The sequence below is a fragment of the Grammomys surdaster genome, unplaced genomic scaffold (assembly GCF_004785775.1).
Source record: "Grammomys surdaster isolate TR1022 unplaced genomic scaffold, NIH_TR_1.0 125947, whole genome shotgun sequence".
NCBI lineage: Eukaryota > Metazoa > Chordata > Mammalia > Rodentia > Muridae > Grammomys > Grammomys surdaster.
In genome coordinates, this window is record NW_021620769.1 from 66,000 (window position 1) to 89,907 (window position 23,908).

A 23,908-nucleotide genomic window follows, 5' to 3' on the forward strand; every position below is an offset into this window, starting at 1 on the left:
AAGTCCCACTGTGTGAGGACATGCACACTGTAAAGTCCCACTGTGTGCTCAGAACCTAGGCTGCAGCCCAGCCCCCTAGAGCTACGTGATGAACAGTACAGCACGGCTTGGGGCCACTGGGCACTGGGCACTGGATTTTGGATTAACTTTTGGTCATCAAATGCTGAGAAAGCTTCTCCTGCCTCTTTCGTTGTGTGAGCTTCGCCCCAGCACCCACCCACAGAGGGCTGCAACCCCTCTCCTCCCCTCCTCCTGTCCATCCACATGGGGCTGCCACATCCTCCCTCCCATCCACCCACACAGGGCTGCAGCATCCCCCTCCCCCCACCCACCCACAGGGGGCTGCAACCCACACTTTAGGAAGTTCTCCCTTACTGTCACTTGTGAGGATTATGGGGTCTTTCAGAACTTGGATACAGTTATTTATTTTGTTGCCCTCTTTTGAAAAATATGGAACATTTTAGGCATTTAAAGAGGCATAGTGAAAAACATTAACAACTTTATACATTTATTGCTTGGCTCAAGCATTTGAAATGTAACTCAGTGGTATTTTCTTTTTCTTAACAATAACAATGCCAGTCTAAAGTACAGGTTTGTATATTCTAGGTCTCCTTGTTTCCATCAAGTTTACTACATTATTTTAATTTTTATTATTAACCGTCTTAAAGAGTCCAGCTGTGTATCATTGGCCACATTTGCTAAGGTGCGTACTGTGGGAATCTCAGATCAATACTAACTAGCAAATGTGCAAAGCAACTCTGAACACAGGGTGGAGGGCAAGACTGGTAAAGTCTTACCTCACTTGACACTGGATAACAGTTGTGCTGGCACAGATTCTCCACTCTTCCTTCTGAGAAGAATGCTTTTCTAAACCCCACTAAAGAGCCACGTTACCTGTCCACACTGAGAGCGCAGAGATTCAAGACGGTGATGCCCACGGAGGACTTCTGCAGAAAGGGGAACAGCTTGCAGAGAAACACTCCAAAATCATTGTGGTCGAAAGGCCAGCGCCCCGCCAACAGCTGCAAAGAGGATATGTGAGTTAAGAAAAGGAGAGGCAAGCGGTGTGCAGCCCGCTCGGATCCCAGTGGGAACACGTGACCAGACCCTTTGCTTTCAAGTACCCGCCCCGCTTCTGAATAGGTTTTTAAAGAATTTTTTCCTTTGGTCCAACCTTACTTTGTCTCTTCCTCATGTCACAACAAACATTCTTAATGAGCTTATCAAAACGTCCACACAAGCTTTGTCAACAGGCTCTCCACTAACACGCAGCTCTGAACTCTGACAATCTTCCTGAACTTCACAAATAATTTATATGACTGTGTCTGGTGCAAGTAAAGGGACAAGGCACAATTTTGGGGGCAAATCACTCTAATAAAGACAAGGACTGTGGTTTTAACATCGACTTGCCACAAATTAGAATCAACTGAGTAGGGGCCTCAGCTGGGGAACTGTCCTGTCACCTTGACTGAGGCCGGGAGGCTCACCCTCACTGAGTTTCCAGAGCACCCCGGATTCTAGAGAGGGTATTTTTCAGAATTCTTATCTAGTAGGTGGTTTACCCTGTGGTTGCTGCCGAGGCCAAGTCCAGCTTTTATTGTAGAAGAGGGGCTCCCAGCACACCAGCACTCCAGGAACTTTCCGTGGCAACCAGCGCCAGGGTAGGACCACGGAGGCAGCAGCCACGGACTGAGGAAGAACTTCTCATCGCCCCTGAGTCAGAGACTGCCGTTCTGAGACTGCTCTGACCGTTGAGGACCCCAGCCTCATGGACTGAGTAATGGGCGGGTTCCCAGTGTACTGGTAGGGATTCTGAAGGCGAGCCCTCCTCTTCCTCTTTGCTTCCTGTCTGCCTGGAGGCGGACAGTCCCTTCCCCATGCGCCGCCGCTGTAATATGCTGCCTCACAACTGACCACAGGTTGCCACCTCCGAAACTGGGAACACAGACTTAGCCACCCCAACCTCAAGAAGGACCTGGGTGTTAATCTTGTTCTCACAAGCACTTATTAGGGTAGGGGGTAAAATGACTTGGGAGAGCTTCCAGCTCGTTCTTTCTTAGATAAAAACGGGCACATCGTGGAAGCAAGCAGTCTAACTCAAGGACCTTTCTGTCTAAATTTTATTTATTCTCTCTCTCTCTCTCTCTCTCTCTCTCTCTCTCTCTCTCTCTCTCTCTCTCTCTCTCCCTTCCTCCCTCCCTCCCTCCCTCCCTCCCTCCCTCTCTTCTCCCCTCCCTTCCTCCTTCTGTCCCTCCCTCTCTCTCTTAAAGCAGAAGTGTGTAGATCAGAGTTTAGTCTTCGCTCCCATGTAAACTCAGGGAATAACTCAGATCACCTGGCTTTGTATTTAGTGCCCTTACCCACTGAACATTTTTCTTTCTTTCTTTCTTTCTTTCTTTCTTTCTTTCTTTCTTTCTTTCTTTCTTCCTTCCTTCCTTCCTTCCTTCCTTTCTTTCTCTCTCTCTTTCTTTCTTTCTTCCTTTTTAAAGAGAAAATAGGCACTTCTTTCCTATAATTTACTAACACTTAAAATTAAAAATACAGTGTTTTGAAATAGTAAACTTAAGTTGCTTAACACTTAGATAATGACAACTGAACAGTGAGTCTATCACGGGCCTGCATCTCCCACCCAAAGGCCACCCTTGCTGATGATGACATGTTTTCTTTCAGGAAACTTGCCTTGTACATACAGACTTTATCTTTTTTTTTTATATATCAATGGGAACATAATGTAAAAATACTTTAAAAAGTTTACTGTGTTCTCTTTTCTGGAGTAATTTTGTGGAAAGCACTACTGCCTAAGCAAAAGTTCTTGTTTTTAGAAACGTTTTGATGAGACAATTTAAACCAGGCTCACTCCTGATTAGCAGCTCTGTAGCATGACATCCAGACCATGGGGAAATAACTGCTAATTTCTCTAATGTTAACAAGCAATGATAGATTCCATGACAGAATAAACAAACAGCTCTGATAAGTTGTCAAGTCAAACTGGTTCAAAGGGTCGTTTTGGAGCACGAGGGATCTAGGTTATTTTTATTGCCCTAAAAAAGGGCTAGTGCTATGAAAGCCACATGTTTACATCTCTCTGAGAAGCTCATGTGGTACCTGGCAGAGAGAGAGAGAGAGAGAGAGCGCGCGAGAGAGAGCGAGCGCAGTTCCATCACCTGAGTCACTGACTAACTCAGGAATTTCATGGTTTCATGGTCTGAAACGACCGTACACAGGATCTGAGAGCATATTCACACCATTTCCACAGGATCAGTGTTCCAAAGGAGAATTTCCAGGAAGTGGCAGCCGAGGGTACAAAGTTGGTTGTCTGTTATAAACTCTGCTTTGGATGAGAGGTGCATAGCTTCCTAAGAGGTCCAGGGAAGGCTCAGAGAGGATAAGTCCCACAAGTAAACCCTTATCAGTTTCCTCTTTCTCTAGAGGAGCTCAGAGGAGCACTGAAGACAACCAAGGACTGTCATCTCAGCAGGGACGCTTGCCTTGTTCTAATCAGTTGGAAATGTTTGCACATTGTAAGCCTGCACATGTGGAAACTCCAGGTCCTGTGGGTGACTTAGATTGTGTCCAGTCGATATCACAAACCAATAGGCTGTCTCTTTCTTAAACCCACAGGACACAGATTTTCCCACAAAGTTGCACAATTTGCTACCACACTGAGGCCTGTTTTCAGGATGGCTACAACCCCAGGCTCCTTTTATGTCGGCATCTGTATACTGTAGTTTTGTGTAAAGTGGTATCTCATCCAACACGCACAGCGTCAGTTTGTGCTCCTTCTCTGGACCATGCCTGAGAACCAGAAAGGAAGGGGAAAGTCTAGAACTGGAGAGATGATCTGAAATTAAGTCTTAGTGATTTCTATTCATTGTAATAACTCTCTGCTACAGGCTGGCCCTGTAACAACTCATCCAATGCTATCTGCTTAGGTTTTAGTCTTTAACTTGTTACAGATTCAAGCTGATCATCAGCAGAAACACTGAGAGAGATGTCCCAATATTGGTTTCAAATAAGGATTATTAAGTGAGCTAGAAGAAAATCCAGTATTTAGAGATAACCCATATCTCTTTGCTTATCAACCAGGGGAAATGTGTTTTTGAGAATATGTGACACTATTGGAATCTTCTGGATAGTAAGGACTAGAAGGGATGTTCCTGGCATCTGGGGAGTAGAGGCTAAGGGTGTTGCTAATATCTTTCAAGGCTAATATTCCCGGAAGTAACCACCAGGATGCAAGATGTTAATGCTGTTGAGGTTGAAATGTGCCATCCCTGAGACTACACCGGAATTTCGGAGTGAGGACAGATGTAGGAAGAGAAGATGAACAGGGCGGGGGGCAGGGCTTAACAGACACTGAGCAGCGTCAGAGGCACACGGAGGGCTTCTGACAATAGTGATTGTCAGAATCTCCAGAACTTGTGACTCAGCCGCTCTGGGGTTGGGCCTAAGAATTGGCATTCCTAACAAACTACCAAGAGGCTCTGATGCTCATTTGAGAACTGTTACTCTAGAGGTACCATGAGGAACAAGAATAAGAGCTAGTAGCCAGTTAGACCTGGATGAGCAGGAAACAAACGAAAGACCAAAACCCCAAACCAACCAACTGAACACACCACTGATCCTTGAGGGAGAACCTGTCACAGTGGCTCGGGGCTGGGCAGCTTGTGTAACTCACATCCCAGTTCCCTCGCTGCCCTAAGGACATCAGCACAGAGAGACTTATCAAACAGTAAGGACTCTAGTGTCTGGGCCTCACTGGCTTGATGCTATTTCTTCATTCCCTAAAGTCAGGACAGGCTGAAGAGGATCCCTATTGCTGTGTGACCTAGGGTAAGCTACCTAACCTGTCTGATCCCTCTGTTTCTGTGCTCTTCAAATGGGTATGGTCTCACACCTGCCACAGTGGTGTGAAGGCCATTTGGGAGGCTCACACAGGACAGTGTGAGAATCCTGCCAACGGAACACACACCATAATTGTTATCTTGGTTTGCTATAATTTGTAAACCCAAATTGGATTGTGTGTATCATTTATGTACAACTTCGGTGAGAACAGTGGGTAATGTGAATAACTGTGCCAGTGTCTTCCTGTTCCAGATGTTAGCATCTGCAGTTTCTTACTCTCATCACGATGATGTTCTTTCTGTTCTTGTCCCCACATCTTAAAACCATACAGGGAGAACCGGCAGCAGGCTTGCCTTTGTCCTGAGTCCCTCCAGCCCCTCTGGAAGGCGGAGCGATTTTCCTCTTTTGTCTCACTCCACCCATCCCAGACGGGAAAGAAGGATTTATGAATATAGTCTGCAATAGCTAAAAACCTCAGTGTTTAAAGAATGTTCCCTTCCCTGGAACAAGCATGATTGTGGGTCACTTGGAACCAGATAGACACCAGTCTTCAAAGAGCAGGATTCTGACTTTTCTTCCTCGCTTCCCTTCCCCTCCCCTCTCCTCCCCTCTCCTCCCCTGCCCTCCCCTCCCCTTCCCTCCCTTTTCTCTCCACCCCTTTCCATCCCCTGTCTTGCCTTCTCCCCTGTCCTCCCCTCCCTCCCCTCCCTTGTCCTTCCTTCCCCCCCACCCCGCCTCTCTTTCCCATCTCCTCTCCACACCTTTCTTCCTCTCTCCTGTCCTTCCCCACTTCCCTTCCCTGCTTTGTTACTCGCTCCCTCCATTCTTGGAGAGGAATTGGGATATACAAGTTGTAGAGAAGAATACACCCCCACCAGCGCAGACTTGAGGTAGTTACAAAGCCGGAGACACTCAGGACAGGGCTTTTAGTGAGAGCATGAGTTCTGGCTATTGCAGACCTCGAGTCAAATGTTAGAAAGTCCATCATGCTCCTGAGGGGGATGGGTTCTCTCCTCTGTCACACTCCTGACGGGGGTGAGTTCTCTCCTCCATCATGCTCTAATTGCTTCAGGACAATTGAAATGAGGCAGAGCTTTCATACAACTGTAACCAAGATTGGCTTCTGTGCCATGCACATAGTTTCTTTGTCAGGCTCCTCTTGCCTCCCAGACAGGCCAAGAACTTGCAGTATGTGACATTCAGAGAAGGAGCACAACTGTTTTGGGCTGACTGTGTGTGTGTGGTTGATTGTGTGAGCTCTCAGTGACACAGGGGACAGAGGGAAGCTTCATGTCAGCTATGGACCTGGTCTGACCTTTTCCATCTTTCTGACCGATGACTTAGGGACCCTGGCTTACTCCTCTGTCTTCTTGTGTCTTCCTCTATAAGTGATGAATGTGACGGTATCTGCCTCAAATGGTTAATTATCACAAGTAGCATTGGAGAGGATGCATAGAGAGCTTAGCACAAGGAAAGGTCTAGAAATGTGAACTGTAGCCATGGATGACGTATGGCTAGCTCTGTCTCTTGGCCTCATTTTGCTAAGGAAGTTAGCTAGCTTCTGTCACTGTGAAAAATATCTGAGAGAACAAATGAAAGGGAAAGGCTTATGGTGGCCCACAGTTTCAGAGGTCTGTGGCTGCTCAGCCTTTGGGTCTAAGGTCAACATTTCATGCAGGGGTTGTGTGCTGGAGCAAGCTGCCCACTTCATGGAAGCCAGGATGCAAAGACAGAGGAAGAGGAGGGACCAAAGTTACACAGTCTTCTTTGAGGACATGCCCCCAGGGGCCTAACTTATTTCTAGTAGACTTTAACTATAGAGGTTCTACAACTTGCAGGGTGCCTTGGAAACTAAGCCATTAATGCCCATTGAGGTGCATTTAAGATCCAAACTAGAGCAGGTAAAAAACCACTATGCAGATATCTAGTACCGGGGCAACAGCCCTCACAGAAACAAAGGCCTCCATCTCAAGGAGTTTACTATCTAGAAGACAGGCTCTGCCTTGGTGCACAAAGCTCTTAAGTTTCTTACCAGAACCTTAGCGGAAGGAGAGACCACATGGTTTCACCACCACCAGCATACGCCCTGTTCCTCAGTGGAAACTGCAGATAAAATGCTATGTTTTAAATGAGTTGATAGGACAAATGAGTCCCTACAGGGTTGGCACACAGCATACAGCAAGGGTAAACATTGGTCCTGCAACAGCAGATGCTGAAGACTTGCCTTATTCCTCTGACTTGTGCTAGAAAGCATGGAATTGCTGCCACCACTTTTTTAAACTAATTGCCACATCCTTTACTTCTGAATATTCAGTGTGTCACTTTTTTTTTTTTTTGTTTCTTGGCCAAGGCCTTCAATTTCTGGAATCTAAAACACATAGATATTAATAATAACTGTGGGGGAAGAGAGAACAGAAAGAAAATAATTTTTAAGGACAGACCTAGTATTGGATGTGGTGGCACACACTTTTAATCCTAGCAATTGGGAGGCGGAGGCAGGCAGATCTCCATGAGTTTGAGGCCAGCCTGGTCTACAGAGTGAATTCTAGGAAAGCCAGGGCTACATAGTGAGACAAAACAAAACAAAAACAATCAAATGGGGAAAAAAAAACCCAAAACCCCACAAAACAGAGTTTGAGAGTGAGAGGATTTCTTTCCTTAGAGGAGTGTTCTTGGATTTCTAGTCAATCAACTTCAGGCACCGGAGGGGTGGGGACCAGAGTGTTTCCTTGAATAATGGATTCAAAGAAACTGATGCAGAAATAAAGGACCCAAGATTTGCTAGTTCTGCAGACATAAAATCAAAAGATCACTGGATGGAAAAAGTATAATTTTAAAGCAGAAGAACAAGACATCAGAGTTGGAGGTTTACTTTATAGGAGCCAATGCATGAGTTAGTGATTAGAGGGTTAGTTCACATCAGATTCATGTTGTGACTGGAGGCCTGTGACCTGCTGGAATAAAAGGCAAGCAGAGTTCTTGACAGGACACAAGGACATGGAGCAAGGCCTAAAACCTAAAGGAAACCTTAGACTTTATCTTACTCACAAGTCCATGATTAAAGCCTGTGACTGCGGAGGTCCACAGTGTAGATGTAGGCAATCATCTCTCAAAACTTATCAGTGACAATGGTGGCAATCAGGAAAAATGGCAGCCAGGCAGCATGTTTGAAAACATGCGGCTGATGCACTGATTTAATGTGCAAATTCTTTAGAGCCTGAGTCAGCCCCTCACTGTGGAGTGTGCCATGTGGTCACAATTATCTGGTGTGCATGTGAAAACAAGGAGCCCATAAAGGTATTGTTTGCGGCATAAGGAGAGCCATGCCATCTGTGTGCTGAGGAGGAGGCTCACTGGTGCCGTGGCTGAGGTGATGGGAAGAAGATGGAGGTGGTTCTGCGGTGCCGTGGCTGAGGTGATGGGAAAGAGATGGAGGTGGTTCTGCGTATCTAGTAACAGAAGTTCATTAGAGAATAAAATCGCATGGTTCTAAAGGCAGAGGCATACATTAGACCGAACAACTCAAGAGGACTTCGTTACTAAGTGACTGTGAGCAAGCGACATGTGTTTAACACGTCCCCTGGTCAAGCGTCAGGAACCTGGCTCAGAGCTATGTGCAGTGTACAAAATGTCAGAGGCACGAAAGGCCCTCTTAACACCGAGGGAGCGAGAAGGTGGAAATCTAGCTTCTGAGCTCCAGCCCCGGCTGAAATCTTTGAATCTACCAGTCAAAGCAAAGCAAAGCAAAGCAAAACAAAACAAAACAAAACACTGCTGGGCTGGATGCAGACACTCCCTCAAATTCTCAGCGAGCTCTTAAACTCTGTATTATTTCCAGTCCCATAGGGATAGGTTCCTCTGAAACTATCACTTCACTCCTCTTAGCCTGCCCAGCATCTGCTCCCTAAACTCTGTCCCTCGGTTGCTCTTTAACCTTTCCCACAGACTGTCATACTCTTTTATTCCTCTGTTTTCTCGTCTCCCCAAAGAACTCACATTGTCAGAACCTGGAAATTCCACAGATGAAGCCAGAAGACAGTACGTTTTGAATGTATGAAGCCTATTTTATGACTTTCAAAGGGAAAGCTAAACCATATAGTAAATTAACTCAGTGGGCTATAAACATGACAGTGTAAATATTATAGTAACTTGAAAGAAAATTTCAATTATTAATTTTAGGTTTCTAGTCAAGAATCTGTTATATACTATTATACCCTGTCCCCTATTTTTAGTTTTGAAAATGAGTTTGACATGTTTTGCTTGTGTTAGTGGGAAATAACAAGGTTATACTGGCCAGGGACGGTGCAACCTAATTGCAGTTTTCAAGCTCCACGAAGAGTGTGACTCTTCTAAGCTTCTGGCTGACAAAGGCTGGTGGTGGTAGTGGTGGATGCATTTTTTCATACTACATCTCAAATAGGCCAACATTTAGAAGATCTATACGAATCAAAATGTTTCTGGCCACTGGCAGATGTTACAAAGCCACGTGCTTCTAAAGATCCACTTTTAGTGGATCGTGCTTGGAAAGTTAATTAGCAGTCTCCCAGGCCACAATGTCAGAGCCAGTCTTTAAAAGGTTCCAATGGCAGCCACATATCAAGAAATCGCCATAGTTATATGAATAAGCTGCCAATGTTCTCTTTTTCCTCTAACTCCTTAGTGAGAGGCCAGATGTGGTCATGTACTTAAACCATGGCAATGGAATTCAGCAGATCCAACCTGGAATAGGAGAATTCACTTGCATTTTATAAAGCTAGACAATAAAGAGGTTTATTAAAATTCAAATTAATGCTATTCTTCTCATTCAGTATTTTTTTTTGTTTTAAAACACCATTTTCTTTATAAAAATAACCTAATATAATGGGTATACCTTTTTTGTGAATTAATGCACATATATTCTGTTGAATTCCCAGTTTTTACTTATAATATGGTGCATAGCAATAGTCATAAACTAGTTGTTTAATGTGTGCGTGTGTGGGCGTGTGTGTGTGTGTGTGGACGCGTGTGTGCATGCATTTGCGCATGTGCACACGCACATGTATGCAGGTGGTTGAGGAGGTGAGGAGGAGGCGCCAAGATCCTCTGGAGCTGGAGTCCAGACAGTTATGCTCTGCCTGAAGTGGATGCTGGGATCTGAACTCATGTGCTCTGACAGAGCAATAAGCACTTTTAACTGTTGAGCCATCTCTCCAGCCCCTTCAATAACTGTTAAGAATACAAAGGTGGGGCTGGAGAGATGGCTCAATGGTTAAGAGCACTGACTGCTCTTCCAGAGGTCTTGAGTTCAAAATCCCAGCAACCACATGGTGGCTCACAACCATCCGTAATGAGATTGAATGTCCTCTTCTGGTGTGTCTGAAGACAGCTACAGTGTACTCATAAATAAAATAAACATTAAAAAAAAAAGAATACAAAGGTCATGAGACCAAAGAGCTAGAGAAAAATGAATCTAGATCAATATGCTTATTCTTTTTTATATTTTTATTGATGTGTATATATTTCTGTATATCTGCGAGTATATGTATGTGCATAGTATGTGTGTGTTTATGGTGTGTGTTGTATGCGTTTAGTAAATGTGTGTCATGTGTGTGGTGTGTGTGTGCATATATGGAGCATGTGTGTATGTGTGAGCCCAGAGTGAGGGCACAGTACATTGGGGGAGACTCTTGTCACTTAGCTCTGGTCAGTGAGACCCAGAGTCAGGCTAGTCATGGTGTTTATGGTGTGTATGTGTGTGTTTATGGTGTGTGTATAGTGTATGTATGTGTGTTTATGGTGTGTGTTGCGTGTGTTCAGTATATGTGTGTTTGTGGTGTGTGTTGCGTGTGTTTAGTATATGTGTTTGTGGTGTGTGTTGCGTGTGTTTAGTATATGTGTGTTTATGGTGTGTGTATCAGAAGACAACTTGCTGAAGTTGGTTCTTTTTTCCACCATGTGGGTTCCTATTGTTAGACTTGGGTCACTGGGCTTGGCGGCAAGTGCCTTTACCCACTGATCCATCTTGCTGGCTCTCAAGACTCTAAAAGATGAGAGTACTCGACAGACAAACATGCTACAAAACTTATCCAAGATTACATAAATACCTTGGCAATATTTTATTTTCTTTGTTGTTATAGTAAGAAACAATCATATAGTCTTAATGGAAAACTTGCAGTCACCACTTCTTTGAACACGGCTACAGTCTCCAGCCCCCACTAAGTTTCAATAGGACATCTGACTTGGGCAGTGTGGGGGAAGACACAGGGGATGCTTAGTAAGGCAGCTAAGTCTTTGGGCTCACGGATGCAGAGGGCTCTGCCTGGGAATGGAAGGCTTTTCCTTGTCGTGTTTTGTTTCCTGAGGTCTGTGCTTGCTCTGGGCCTCAGAGTACCCAGGGTTGAGGGCACAGCACACTGGGGGAGGGCACAACACATTGGGGGAGGGCACAGAACACTGGGCTTCTTGTCACTTAGCTCAGTTCAGTGAGATCAGAGTCAGGCTGGTCATGGTACTCAAACTACTCATGGTGACCACATGATGTCAGCCATAACCTGTTGCCATAGGTGACAAACAGTCTCGACAGCTTCTTTGTTCGTTGTCCACTCATGTCTGGTTCTGGCCCTGCCACCTGGAGGGTCTGCACTGGGTTTTGATACTGGCTTCTGGGAAAAATCACTGATTTCTCTCAAAAATGCAAGTGACAACTGCCTGGGAGCTAGTCATCACAGTTCACAAAGTAGTTTACAGGAAAAAAGCCTAATTTTTACCTCCAGTGTGCATGCTCACCTTATTTTCAACCCGAAATTAGAAATCTCTTCAAGGAAGATGGAAGTAATTTGGTTGCATTTTGAACATTTTCGTGATATGCAGTAGGCTGAAAAATGTGCCGTAGATGCTTTCTCTAATAATTAACAACAGTCCAGTATGAGGACAAAGGGGTTGGCAATTCTCAGGTAAATGAATTCTGAAATAACAAGAGGGTAGAATTCACTGACTCAGAATGCACATTATTGATTGCCCCAGAATAGGAAATGTTTGCTGTTATACTAATTTTCTTGAATTAGTATCTTCTTTATTTTTAAGCATAGGTAAGTGGCATATTGAGCATTTTGCTCTAAGACACAATATATTTCCCCAAATTATTCCAACTCATTTTACTATTTTTATAAGCAACGTGTGTGTGTGTGTGTGTGTGTGTGTGTGTGTGTGTGTGAGAGAGAGAGAGAGAGAGAGAGAGAGAGAGGGAATTCAGAATTCAGAGAGCAAGTCTTTGTCTCACATCCTGTTTAAGACAAAGTTTCTTTGTTGGGTTTCTGCTGTGTAAGCCAGGCTAATGGGCCCACAGATCCCGCAGATCTTCCTGTCTCTCTGACCCAACCCATCCTGGGAGCACTGGGCTTACAGATGTACACCACTGTGTCTGGTTTTATGTGGGTTCTTGGAATTCCAACTCAGACCCACACACATGTGGCAAGTGTCTCACTGACCTATATTCCCAATACTTTTCTTGAAACTGAAAAAAAGATAGAACAAACAGAGTTTAGAAAACAGAGACCCTTTCCATTCTAGTGGAGTGCAAGAAAGCAACTATTAGGGAGACAGCTGCCACAGTGATTTGTGTAGTAACCCTTGGCTTCAGGAATCCTGGAGGGAGGAGACTTCCCAAATACTCATCCTACCTAAACCGATAAGTAGGATGTACATACACATATATAACCATAGTATTGTCTGTTAAAGGAAAAGACTGGGACAAAGGACTGTATAAACTAAGATGCTCTCTCATATTGGGGGAGTACGAAATTAAAAAGAATAAAGTGAGATTTATATATTCTCAAAGATCTCTGAGATATAATGACATATGGAAAGACCAAGATGCTGAATATTGATTAAGAAACAGGAGTACAGAATGGTACAAGTATGGGGTAGTTTAACTAACTAACAACTAACTAACTAACTAACTAACTAACTAACTAACTAACTAACTAACTAACAGACAAAAAACAAATGGGACAGCCAGGCATGGTCACTCATACTGATAATCTTAGCACTTAGCCCATAAGCTAAGGCAGGAAGATTACTATGAGTTCAAGTCAAGCCTCGTTTAAGTTCAGAGTAAGACCCCATGGCAAACAAAACAAAAGGAAACAAAACTAAACAAAACTATTGCTAGCTACACAAAAACAACAGAAACAAGGAGACTGGCTATTTCTCAATGTACATACCATTTTCCTGTGTGTGTGTGTGTGTGTGTGTGTGTGTGAATGCATTCCTTATTTTACTTCTAAAAAAAGATTAGAATTTTCTCTGAAAATTTGTATTGAATGAGAAGACGTAAGCTCATGAGATAGCATCTGCTAGCAGCAGAGGAAGTCTGAACAAAGCATGGGCTTGGACCAAGAATCACAGACCTAAACCACAATCGAGTGGCAAACACTGTCCTCTCAGCCAAAATTCTGGCTTAGAAAGAGCGTTTTATCAGATACCGTCAGCTCCAGAATCTGCTTTCTCCTCTGAGATTTTGCAAGGAAATTAGACATTCCTCACTTCAGACAGTTCATTAGTGCCCTGCAAACAAGGAAGGAATTTCAAATTCACAGAAGACATGGAAGATGTGGCAACTGGAGGCTGGCTGTTTTATTACTCTCCTTATAGGTAGGATTGTGATGGTTTGAGAATGGCCCCTATAGGCTCATTATATATACATGTATATGTATTTGTATGTGAATGTATAGGGTGTAGACATGTATGCATATATACACACATATATGTACATATACATATATGAGATATGTATATACATATGTGTAGTTAGATACATTTATAAAATTTTAAAATATTATTTATTTAAAAAAAATGTAACCATCTCTCCAGCTCCAGACTCACGTATCTGAATCCTGTTCCCCAGTTGATCGAACTGGAACCAGTTGGGAAGAATTAGTAAGTGTGGCCTTGTTGGAGGAGGTGTGTCACTGGGGTGGGCTTTAAGATTTGCAAAAACCCAAGCTAGTCCCAGCCTCTCTCTGCTCTTGCTTAGAAATTAAGATGTAAACTCTCAGCTACTGCTCCAGTGCCATGCCTGCCTGCCTGCTGCCATGCCCCCTGCCATGATACCACGGTCCCATGACATCTGACCTGTAAGTCCTAAATAAACTTTCTTCTCTAAGTTGTCTTTGTCACGGTGTCTCATCACAACAATGTGAAAGTAACTAAGGCAAGGGGTGATTGGAGTGTCCACCTCTGTGACCATTATAAATGTGACTTATAAATGGCACTCCCAATTGCTGTGGTTCTTCAAGCTTCTTTTGTAGCTGGAACCACGTGTGTCAACTCTCACACCCCACACCTGACCTTTGACAAAGCCACACAAGCTTCTGAGTGCTGGCATCTAAGAGGTGAGTCCTAGGATAGCTGTCCATCACCTGACTCTGCTTTAGTTTTTCCATCCTCTGTAGCTTCCCCCTTTCTCCCCAACAGTCTGGAAAGGTCTGTGTATAACATCGAACATCGAACGTCTGCATCAGAGAATTCCAAGCATGTATGAGCATACAGTGTTAAACAAATGAAATACAGGCTTTTCTCACCTCTTCCCGTCCCTTTTGTCTGACACCAGAACACAGGTTTCTCACCTCTACGCCTGGTCCCTTTTGTCTGTCACTTGGCCTTCTTACAGCTTTGAAAGTAGTCCCTGACCTTTCCAGCACTGGTGGAAGAAAACTCACTTCTTTTAATCATGAGCACATAATTTAATTGGCCCACCTGAAAAGATATGAAGTATAGTGATTTTCATATTGAGTGCTTCAAGTCTGTACTGCTTTTCATCCTTTAAGAACTTTGGGGACTAATTACTGTTCAGCATGAAGCTTTCCTGAAGATCAAGGGCCATTCTCCTCCTCCTCCTCTTCTCCTTACCTGAGTCATGGATGCCTACCTAAAACCCTGGCCATCTGGTGTGACGCTCTCCCAATTGCTTGAAATGAACACAGTTAAACACATGTTCAGTCTTGGGGAGAAAAGCAGTGACTAAGTGTATCTCAAGATACTTCCATTTACTATGTGGTCAGCATTTTGAGACATTGGCTTTGGGAATGCTGTGATGTACATTTTGCTGATGGTTGGAGTTTTTCTTTCAGACACATGCTAACTTACTTTTACAATTTAGAAAGCTTCTTCTCCTAATCTTCCTGGCCATGGTCATCTTGTGTTAGTGTGGTATAGTGACCAGATCACAGATAAACCTACCTATTTGACCTAGAAACTGGCAGACTGGGGTATATAATTTTATAAAACTAATCTCAGAGAGATTGTCTGGAGAACCTCACCAAGCCAGTTCTGACTGCTAGAAAACATAACATCTCTAGCCAGTGCTTCTTAATCGGTGTTTCACAGGAAGCCTACGGCTCACAATGAGTGCTGTCTGGTCTGTCAGCAGTGGGGAATACTGAAGCCAAACTTTATTTCTTTCTGTATATTTTGAGATTAATTTGACTGTTTGAAATTTTAGCTTGATCTATTACTCTGGGAGAAAGAAATGCTTTCCGAGAGATGTTTTATAGATGTTTTACATTTAAAAAGTAGTAATTTTTTGTATGTCCTATGATTTCAAAAAGTTTAACAAGCTAGGTGGCCCTTAGTGCCAGTACTTGGGAGGGAGAGGAAGTTGTATCTCTGTGTATTAGAAGACAGGCTGGCTGGGCAGTGGTGGCACACACCTTTAATCCCAGCACTTGGGAGGCAGAGTCAGGCAGATTTCTAAGTTCGAGGCCAGCCTGGTCTACATAATGAGTTCCAGGGCAGCCAGGGCTGTACACAGAAACCCTATCTCGAAAAACCAAAATGAAAAAAAAAAAAAAAGAAAAGAAAAAAAAAAGAAAAAGAAGACAGCCTGGTCTATATAGTGAGTTCTAGGCTGGACAGAGCTACATAGTGAGGCCTTATCTCAAACAAACAAATGAACAAACAAACAAACAGATTCTAAAATTCCCCTAGGGTTCAGACTGACTTCAACCCTTGCCTGCTGTATCAGCAGAGAATCTGTAACTTGAAGTCGCAGCTGCTCCCACTCTCTCTTTTCCAAGATGCTTAGCCAGTGTGTGAGTTGATTTAGGATTTATCCAGATGGAGAAAAATAACTTCTTGAAAGGTCAAGAAGTATAAGGGGCAGTTTATAATAGGCTATATGTGTATCTAAACTTTTGAATCAGAAGAAATTCTACTTAGCAAATTCTGCCTCGTTCATGGTTTAGTACCATGTTCTGATATAGTGCTCCAAACTTTTTATTTAAAATATAAATGTATTAGTATAAAGAATTATGTTAAAAGTGTCCATTTGGAATATACCTGTACTATATACTATATCATATATACTTATACGTGCAACAGACATGCATATATGTGTGCACAAGAATGCACGCGGGAATGCACAGAGGTTTTCTCGTTACAGCCGAAAACTATTTCAGTGCCTATTCACAGAGTGAGGTGGTACCCAACAATGTGACAAATGAGCTACAGCCCAACACCACAGTGTGGATGACTCTCTGGAGTATGGTGCTGAGCTGAAGCAGCCAGCCACAAAACAGGTCACATGAGCAGGATCCTGAGAAACGAGACACAAAAGACAGGCTCACACTGTTAAAAGTCAGGAGTCAGGATGTGACTGGGGATGTCTGAGAACGTTCTCCCTTGGTTAGAGCGATATCATGTGTTCACTTTGTGGAATCCAAGACTCATCGCTGAGCACATTTCTCAGTATTTATTTTGCTGCAAGATGTTTAGCTTGAGTTATGGTGCTTAACTGATAGGACACTACTGTAATTTTTATAGGGTTGGCTTATATAAGCAAATAAAAAAATCTGTGGAGATGGTTGAGGAAAGACCCTTTAAAAGAGAAATGCCAGTAAACTCCAGACATAAATCTTCCTGTAGGTGAAAACCTCACAGGGTTCAGGGTCTCTCTTTTTAGTTCACGCTGCAAAATTCCTTTATCTGACATAATGCACACATGGTACGGAGGCACAGCATTCCAGACTTGGGAAATAGGCATGCGTCCAGGCAATGATTTTGGACAGTGTGAACATGCTCGAGACTTTTGTTGTTAAAATTAGGGATAAATAATAAAATTCTCTATTAACTTGACTCACTTGAACTATTTCGTAGCAGGTATACTTTATGTGTAAACCCTATAAGAATGGGAAATTTCACCCCATTGTTCATGGGTGGACTAAAGGTGCAATGTTAAGCAAAGTAAGCTATGACAAGGTAAGTATAACATTTTATCACGTTAGAATCTGGAAAATGATGATCTCACATAAAGTTAGGAACGGAAAAGTAGTTACCAGGAAGTGAGGGAGAGAGTGGGACCAAGGGAATAGTGTTAAAGGCACAGAGGCAGCCGGGAACGAGCAACTTATAATATTGTAGTGCACATAAGGGCAGCTGACAACACTGAACTGGGGAACTGAAGCGAGAGGCCAGTGTTGCCAGTAGGGAGGATTCTGAACTCTGCCAACGCATGCACATGGTGATGGATGCAGATAACAGGATCCAACCATCACACAGTGTACACGGGTGGGTACCAAAGTGCCTCTCTACCGTGTCAAGGCATACAGGGATCACATGACAACGTAAAAGAAAACGCCTTTAAAATTCAGGACTTTTGATTTTATTTTGATAATCAGTTTGGCATTTCTCTACCCGTTGCCTGTGAATGTTTCTACATTTTCCTTTAAATTCGGGTGCTCATGGGAAGGAAGTCAGCACAGACAACATGTAGTTCTATCAGCCCAGCCTGGTGTTTCCATCTCAGCTGACTTGATGGCTGAGCCACAGACATCCACACTTCTGTACTGTGTCTAGGGACAAGTTGCCTGGCCTTTCAGTTGCTAAATAGAACATTATAAGACATTAGTTATTAGTTTGACCACAAGTTTTCCACTGAGAATATGTCTAGGCAAGAATCCATCCAAGGACTCAACCTTTTTTCTCTGTTCCTTTATATCTTATTTTCTATATTTTATTCTGTCAGTTGATCTTACAATGATGACAGTGAATATGGGGTGCACGAATCCTGCTTACCTGGTACTCTGAGACAGTGTGTAAGCCTTATTTATGGCAGAGACACAGTGTTGCAGAGAAATCTCTGCATTGTCCACATTTTCCTTAAGGGTATCTTATCTCCACTCTAAATAGAGAGCTAAGCCGATAGGGGCTGTGGACTGGAGGTCAGAGGTAGAACACATTCCTGGTGTGTCTGAGGCCTTCAGTTCCATTCCCGGTGCCACAGATAGATAAGTGAATACATTAAAGCTTAAAAATGGGACACAAGGAGAAGGGTGGGTGGCCTCTGTCACTGTGGTCTTTGGAGCTGTGTTTCTGGTGTTGGAGACAAATCTGGACCTTCGAGTTTGCTAGACAAGATCTTTTGTAAATTACAACCCAGATAAACTTTTGTCCAACTGTGGTTTATTTGGAGGCCCGCCCTCCACCTGCTTTACCATGAATGTTTCCTTCTTTCTCCTTCTTCTCAGTTTACTCTTCTCGGCATCTGCCATATGTACACATTTCCTAATTTCTCTTCCCTTTCTGTTTCCTCTCAGGTCTAAGCTCCAGGAGAATGACAGCGTCTGTCTGTTTTGTTTGCTATTATTTTACCCAATGTCTTTATCGTATAGCAAATGAAAAAAGTTTAAGGAAGAAAGCCCTAATGAGGCTCAGTAATCAAATGGTTAATTATTTGCCATCTCTTTTGCCTGTGAACATGAGCAAGCATGAATTCATCGGAGTTCTGTTCAGTTTGAAACTGTTCCTCCTCTCCTCACTTTACGTTTACAATGTTTTGCCTGCATGCCCAGGGAGGACAAAAGAGGGCTCTGGATCCCCTGGAACTGGACTTAGAGGGCTGTGAGCTGTCACTTGGGTGTGGGAACCAAACTCAGGTCCTCTTCGAGGGCAGCCATTACTGCTAACACTGAGCCATCTCTCCACCCCAAGTCCTGTGTTTGTGTAAGAGTTACAAAGAGTTTGAGGTTTGCTGCCATTATTTGTACTTTTATTCTAAAGTAAGTTGTTTAAGAAATAGAAAGCTAAGGAACAAGGACTTCAGAGTCTAAATTTGCACTAAAATGTGTGCAATTGGTAAGATTTTGCGGGTGCATCTGATGCAGGTTCTCAAAGTCAAAGACCACAGTAGGGGAGCAGACTCTTTAGACATCAAATTTTAATGTTCAAACTTAATTGCAAGGCCACCAACAATTTGCACTGAGGGATGGATTCGGTTTTATTATTGTGTTTAGTTTCTGTAGTTAACTTCTTAGTGCAGATCAGTTTCTCTGTAACAACTAGTCCTCGTCAAAAACAAAGCGATAGACAGAGAAGTTCACCATTATTCCTCCCAAGGGATCATGGTGGATCCAGAATGCAGGCCTAGAATTCCTGGCAGGATGTCAGATCATTTTTGATTCGATTTCTTAAAATAGTCCATGTTTAACCACTGTAGTCTTAACTTCAGCTTCAAATCCCACACACTGTTTCCAGTCATCTTACTGTGCACAGTTCATTCTACACGCACCACCGTAAACAGCACAAAAACACACACTACAAACTGCATCAGGATGAAGAAGCCAGGCCATAGGCTTTACTGAGTAGATACTGGAATCAAGGAAGAGTGTGTGCGTGCGTGCACACACACACACACACACACACACACACACACACACCTCCCCCCACATATACACAGCACACACAGAAATCTCTTCCACACACCACATATACCACTCCCTACACACACACACACACACACACCTCTCCCCACATACACATACCACACACAGAAACCTCCCCCACACACCACACACACCACACACACCACTCCCTATACACACACACACACACACACACACACACACACACACACACGCATGCATGCACGCCACAAATGGTACATTTTGTGAAAATTATTTTCTAGAGTGGTTCCACATGTGTATTTTATGTTCTGTATGGAATAAAGCAAACTCTGGCAATGAGGTGAATTCTTTGATGGAGGAATCCCGTAAGCCAGGACTCCATTTACCTCTCTCAGCATCTCCCAGCAGTAATGGGAAGCATCTTCCCTCCTTGGCCAGGAGAAGAGTTCTGCAGTTACGGATGGCTTCCATCCCCCACGCTGAAGTGGGAGAGCTGTGCTGTGAAGCAGTGCCAAGGCTTAGCAGAGCAGACCCACATGAGAATAATTATGTATCGTGAGCAGGAGAGAAAGCAACGAGGTTCCCAGACACAGGAAATGAACAGTCAGAGGGGAGGTAGAACCGGGCAGGGTCCTGAAGTCTGTCCAGACAGCAACTTCCTCACAATGAGCAGAAATTGGCTAATAAATTATCACTCTGTCGTCTCATATGTACATTTATTCTTATAGAAGCCCCTAGATGGAGTTTCGAAATGTGCATGTCTTCACAATGCCAGAAATGTAACTCAGTCTCTATTCTCCAAGAAGCAATGAAATGTTTTGTCATATGAATGTTGATTTTAGTATTCCAAATCACTTGTAGGTTTAATATATTTATCTAAATCACATCACAAATATGCTTAACTAAATATAAGTTTAAATATGTCTATTGCACAGTAATTTTGGAAAGACCTTTGGACTGATTGTATATAACCCCAAAGAGAGAGAAAATTATATAGCATAATTCCTGAGCCATAGGAAAAGAATTCTTGGCCTCTAGAAACAAAGGGACGGGGTCTGTCTTGTCACAGTGGGCTCTCCTGCTTCTCACAAAGTTTTCTCAGATTTATGAACCATGAGACATGCTGATTTGCAGAGCTGGGGTTCTCCCCAGTTATAAAGTCAAGAAATTTAGTAAGCAAGTCTGCTTTTAGGTCTGGGAGAGAAACGTCTAATAGAGTCAACTAATATTTGTGTGTGTGTGTGTGTGTGTACGTGCATGCACACGCCCGCAGGTGGCGAGTGTTTGTGTAAACTCATTCATCAAATATTTTAAGCAAGGCATAGGAGATGCTTGGGAACAAGGCAGCTTACCTGGAGGAACTCACAGGCAAGCAAATACCTTGGCGAGCATAGTGGGGGCATGTGTTAAATGTTCTCATAGGGTTAATGGAGGGTGCTGTGGGAGCACATAGCAGGGCAGGAAACCTACTGTGGGTCAGGAAGAGCAGCTGGACAAGAAGATGCTTAAGCTGAGATCCGAAACACAAAGTGTAATAAGCCCAGAAGAGGCACGAGGGAACGTTACTTGAAACGGATGGCCCACCTTGAGATCTTGGGTAGGTCAGGTAGTTGAAGTAGCTAGAAGCCTGGAGAGAGAGATGCTGGGCAGGAGACAGGTATGGGAGGGCTATCGCACACCAGCAAGGGTCGGAGAGCCTCACCAAAGGAAATAGTTTTCTCTATTTAAATCTGAGAGACAGCTTCTGCAGCTAACTTCATGGTTTATAACACTACAACTGGAATGAACGGAAAGACCTGCTGCTGTTTGCTTTAAGATGCAGTGAAAGGGAAACATGGTCACCACATAGGGAATCTAACTTGGAAAATAGGATGTGTGGACCACAGGTACCTAGTCTATAAATGAAGAATCCTTTTGTGAATTCATCATTATCATCAACATCACCATCACCACCACCATCATCATCACCACCACTACCACCACCACCATCATCATCATCATCATCATCATCATCATCTTAACATGACCATCACCACCATCACCATCATCATCATCACCACCACCACCATCATCATCATTTTAACATCACCACCACCACCATCATCATCACCACCACCATCATCATCACCACCACCATCATCATCACCACCACCATCATCATCACCACCACCACCATCATCATCATCATTTTAACATTACCATCACTACCACCACCACCATTATCATCACTATCATCTTTTCAATGTCACCATCATCATCTGAAGGTCTCAGAGAAATCTGGTTAGAAGCTAATTTTAACAGCCAAGGCTCACAACAACTCAGAACAAGCATTATTGAACATCTACATTTGACGCAGCTGATGTATAAATCATGACAACTTATTTCTGAGACCCACACTCACTGTCTTGGAGACTGACTGTGCTGTGCAGTGACATTTGCACCCTGGGTCCCAGACTACAAGATGTGAGGAATGGCGGAAGGGAGAGCAGCTGGCTTTGGGTAAGAGCCTCTCATTCCCATCCTGCTCGCAGCCTCTGCCCGAGACACCCTGGGAGCCCTGCTTCCTTCCCCTCCAGATCCCTCTTGGTATTCACACAGAAGCCATGTTTGCTCACCGCTGGCTGTTGCTGTCTGTAAGGGGTGGTTCACCGAGTACCACAGAATCAGTACTCACCAGGGTTACTGTATTCTGTCCCTGAGATTCTCAGAAATCTACTTTTTGCTATGTGCTAAATGGGTGGGGTGGGGGAATTCTTCATCTGATGAGCACACCCAGTTTCAGCTTGTTGCTACCAGAGGACCTGTGCTGCCAAGCCCTGTGCCACCAGGCCCTCCCTGTGCTGCCAGGCCTGACTCTGACTCTTTCAGCCGTAACTCTTACCGTTCACCCAGTTTCTTCTTACATATGTTTTCTCTCGTTCTTGCTTCTAATTAAAAGGCAAGGCGCAGTGGCTTATGGGAACATCTGGGTGAACATCTGGGTAAATTATTATCCAGAAACTACACGCTGCCAAGCTTCAGCCCACCCACAAACCTCACTCTTGAGGTCTCTACTTTATTTCAAATCATAATTTATAACTGACAGGCTATACTACCTGATGCAAATATAGTCTCATAAGTAAAGAATAAAAACCATTATGTTCTGTGTTTCTAACCAATATGCTAATTAGTCTTGCTTCTCAGACCCAGAGATGATACTTGTACTGTGCTGCCAGCCTAAGATGAAAACGCCTTGTGAACGCTGTTACTGTACTTGGCCAAATTTTATTTCCTGAATTTGGGATATTAGACAATGCATCTTTCTGACAAACCGAACCCATGTCCAGTGTGCCCAGTGTGGCTGTGAGCCCGGGCATACGGAGGAGCAGGCAAGCTCCCTCCCTCCCAATTTTTATTAGTCTGCTCTTCAATTATGATATTATCTGTTTTTTTGAGCAACTAAAAATTAGTGTTGTCCTTTGATGAAGTTTGTTATAGCTGTCCCTCAGCACTGCCACTTGCAAGGCACATGCGTGTCTGAAAACCCAGAAGGCACCTGGCTTTCATCTGCTTTCTGTGTTCCATCTGCTTCACATTCTGTTTTGTTAGATTTTGTGATTTTTCTTTTGTCACTCATGGGTGAGTGTGTGCATGCAAGCAAGGTCTGGCACAATTTCTCTTCATGTCTTTGATTTATTTCCTCCTAATGCCACATGTCCACTCCAGACCGAATCCAGCTTTTTATTTAAGATCTTTAAATGTCTTGACAGAAACTATTTGGGATCAGGGTCAGTGATATATATATATGTATACATATATGTATATATATTATACATACACATATGTGTGTATGTATATAACATATGATACACACACATACACACACACACACACACACACACACACACAATATATGATATATCCAAGCTCACTGAGGTTTGGATATCCTTTATAATCTCTCTCTCTCTCTCTCTCTCTCTCTCTCTCTCTCTCTCTCTGTATGTGTGTGTGTGTGAACATGTGTGTTAATAAGCAGGGGATGTATGGTCAGTCAGAGTCTGGGAGGCCTTTATAGATGAACACAGGGCTCAGTAGCACAAGTGTGAATTCCACTGGCTTACTGGAAGAAGTCATAGGTAGAACACAGCTAAGGAGATGTTGTGGGAGGAACTCTGAAGAGAGCGAGAACAGTTAAGAAACTTTTTAAACTTCAGTGTGCAGTGGCCTCTTTCATGTCCACAGACCATGCAAAGTCACCAAGGTCGCGTGCACGGCCAGTGCAGATGGGAACAGCTCAGCTATGTGGCACTTGTTTTCCAGTAGCTGCTTACTGGGACACTCCTGTACAGTCTCTTCCTAAGTGAGGATGGAGAGGCAGAATGGTAACAGGCAGGATAGCAACACCATAGCCTCTCCTTCTTCACTAT

General features: G+C 43.6%; 1 protein-coding gene across 1 annotated transcript in view; it reads right to left on the reverse strand.

Annotated features, from left to right (window-relative positions):
• Window positions 1-23,908, reverse strand: part of Ednra (endothelin receptor type A) — a 56,859-nt gene that overhangs the window by 23,654 nt on the left and 9,297 nt on the right. The window contains exon 3 of the mRNA XM_028753401.1: window positions 895-1,022. Coding sequence (XP_028609234.1) covers window positions 895-1,022 — 128 coding nt within the window. The remainder of the gene's footprint in view (window positions 1-894; window positions 1,023-23,908) is intronic.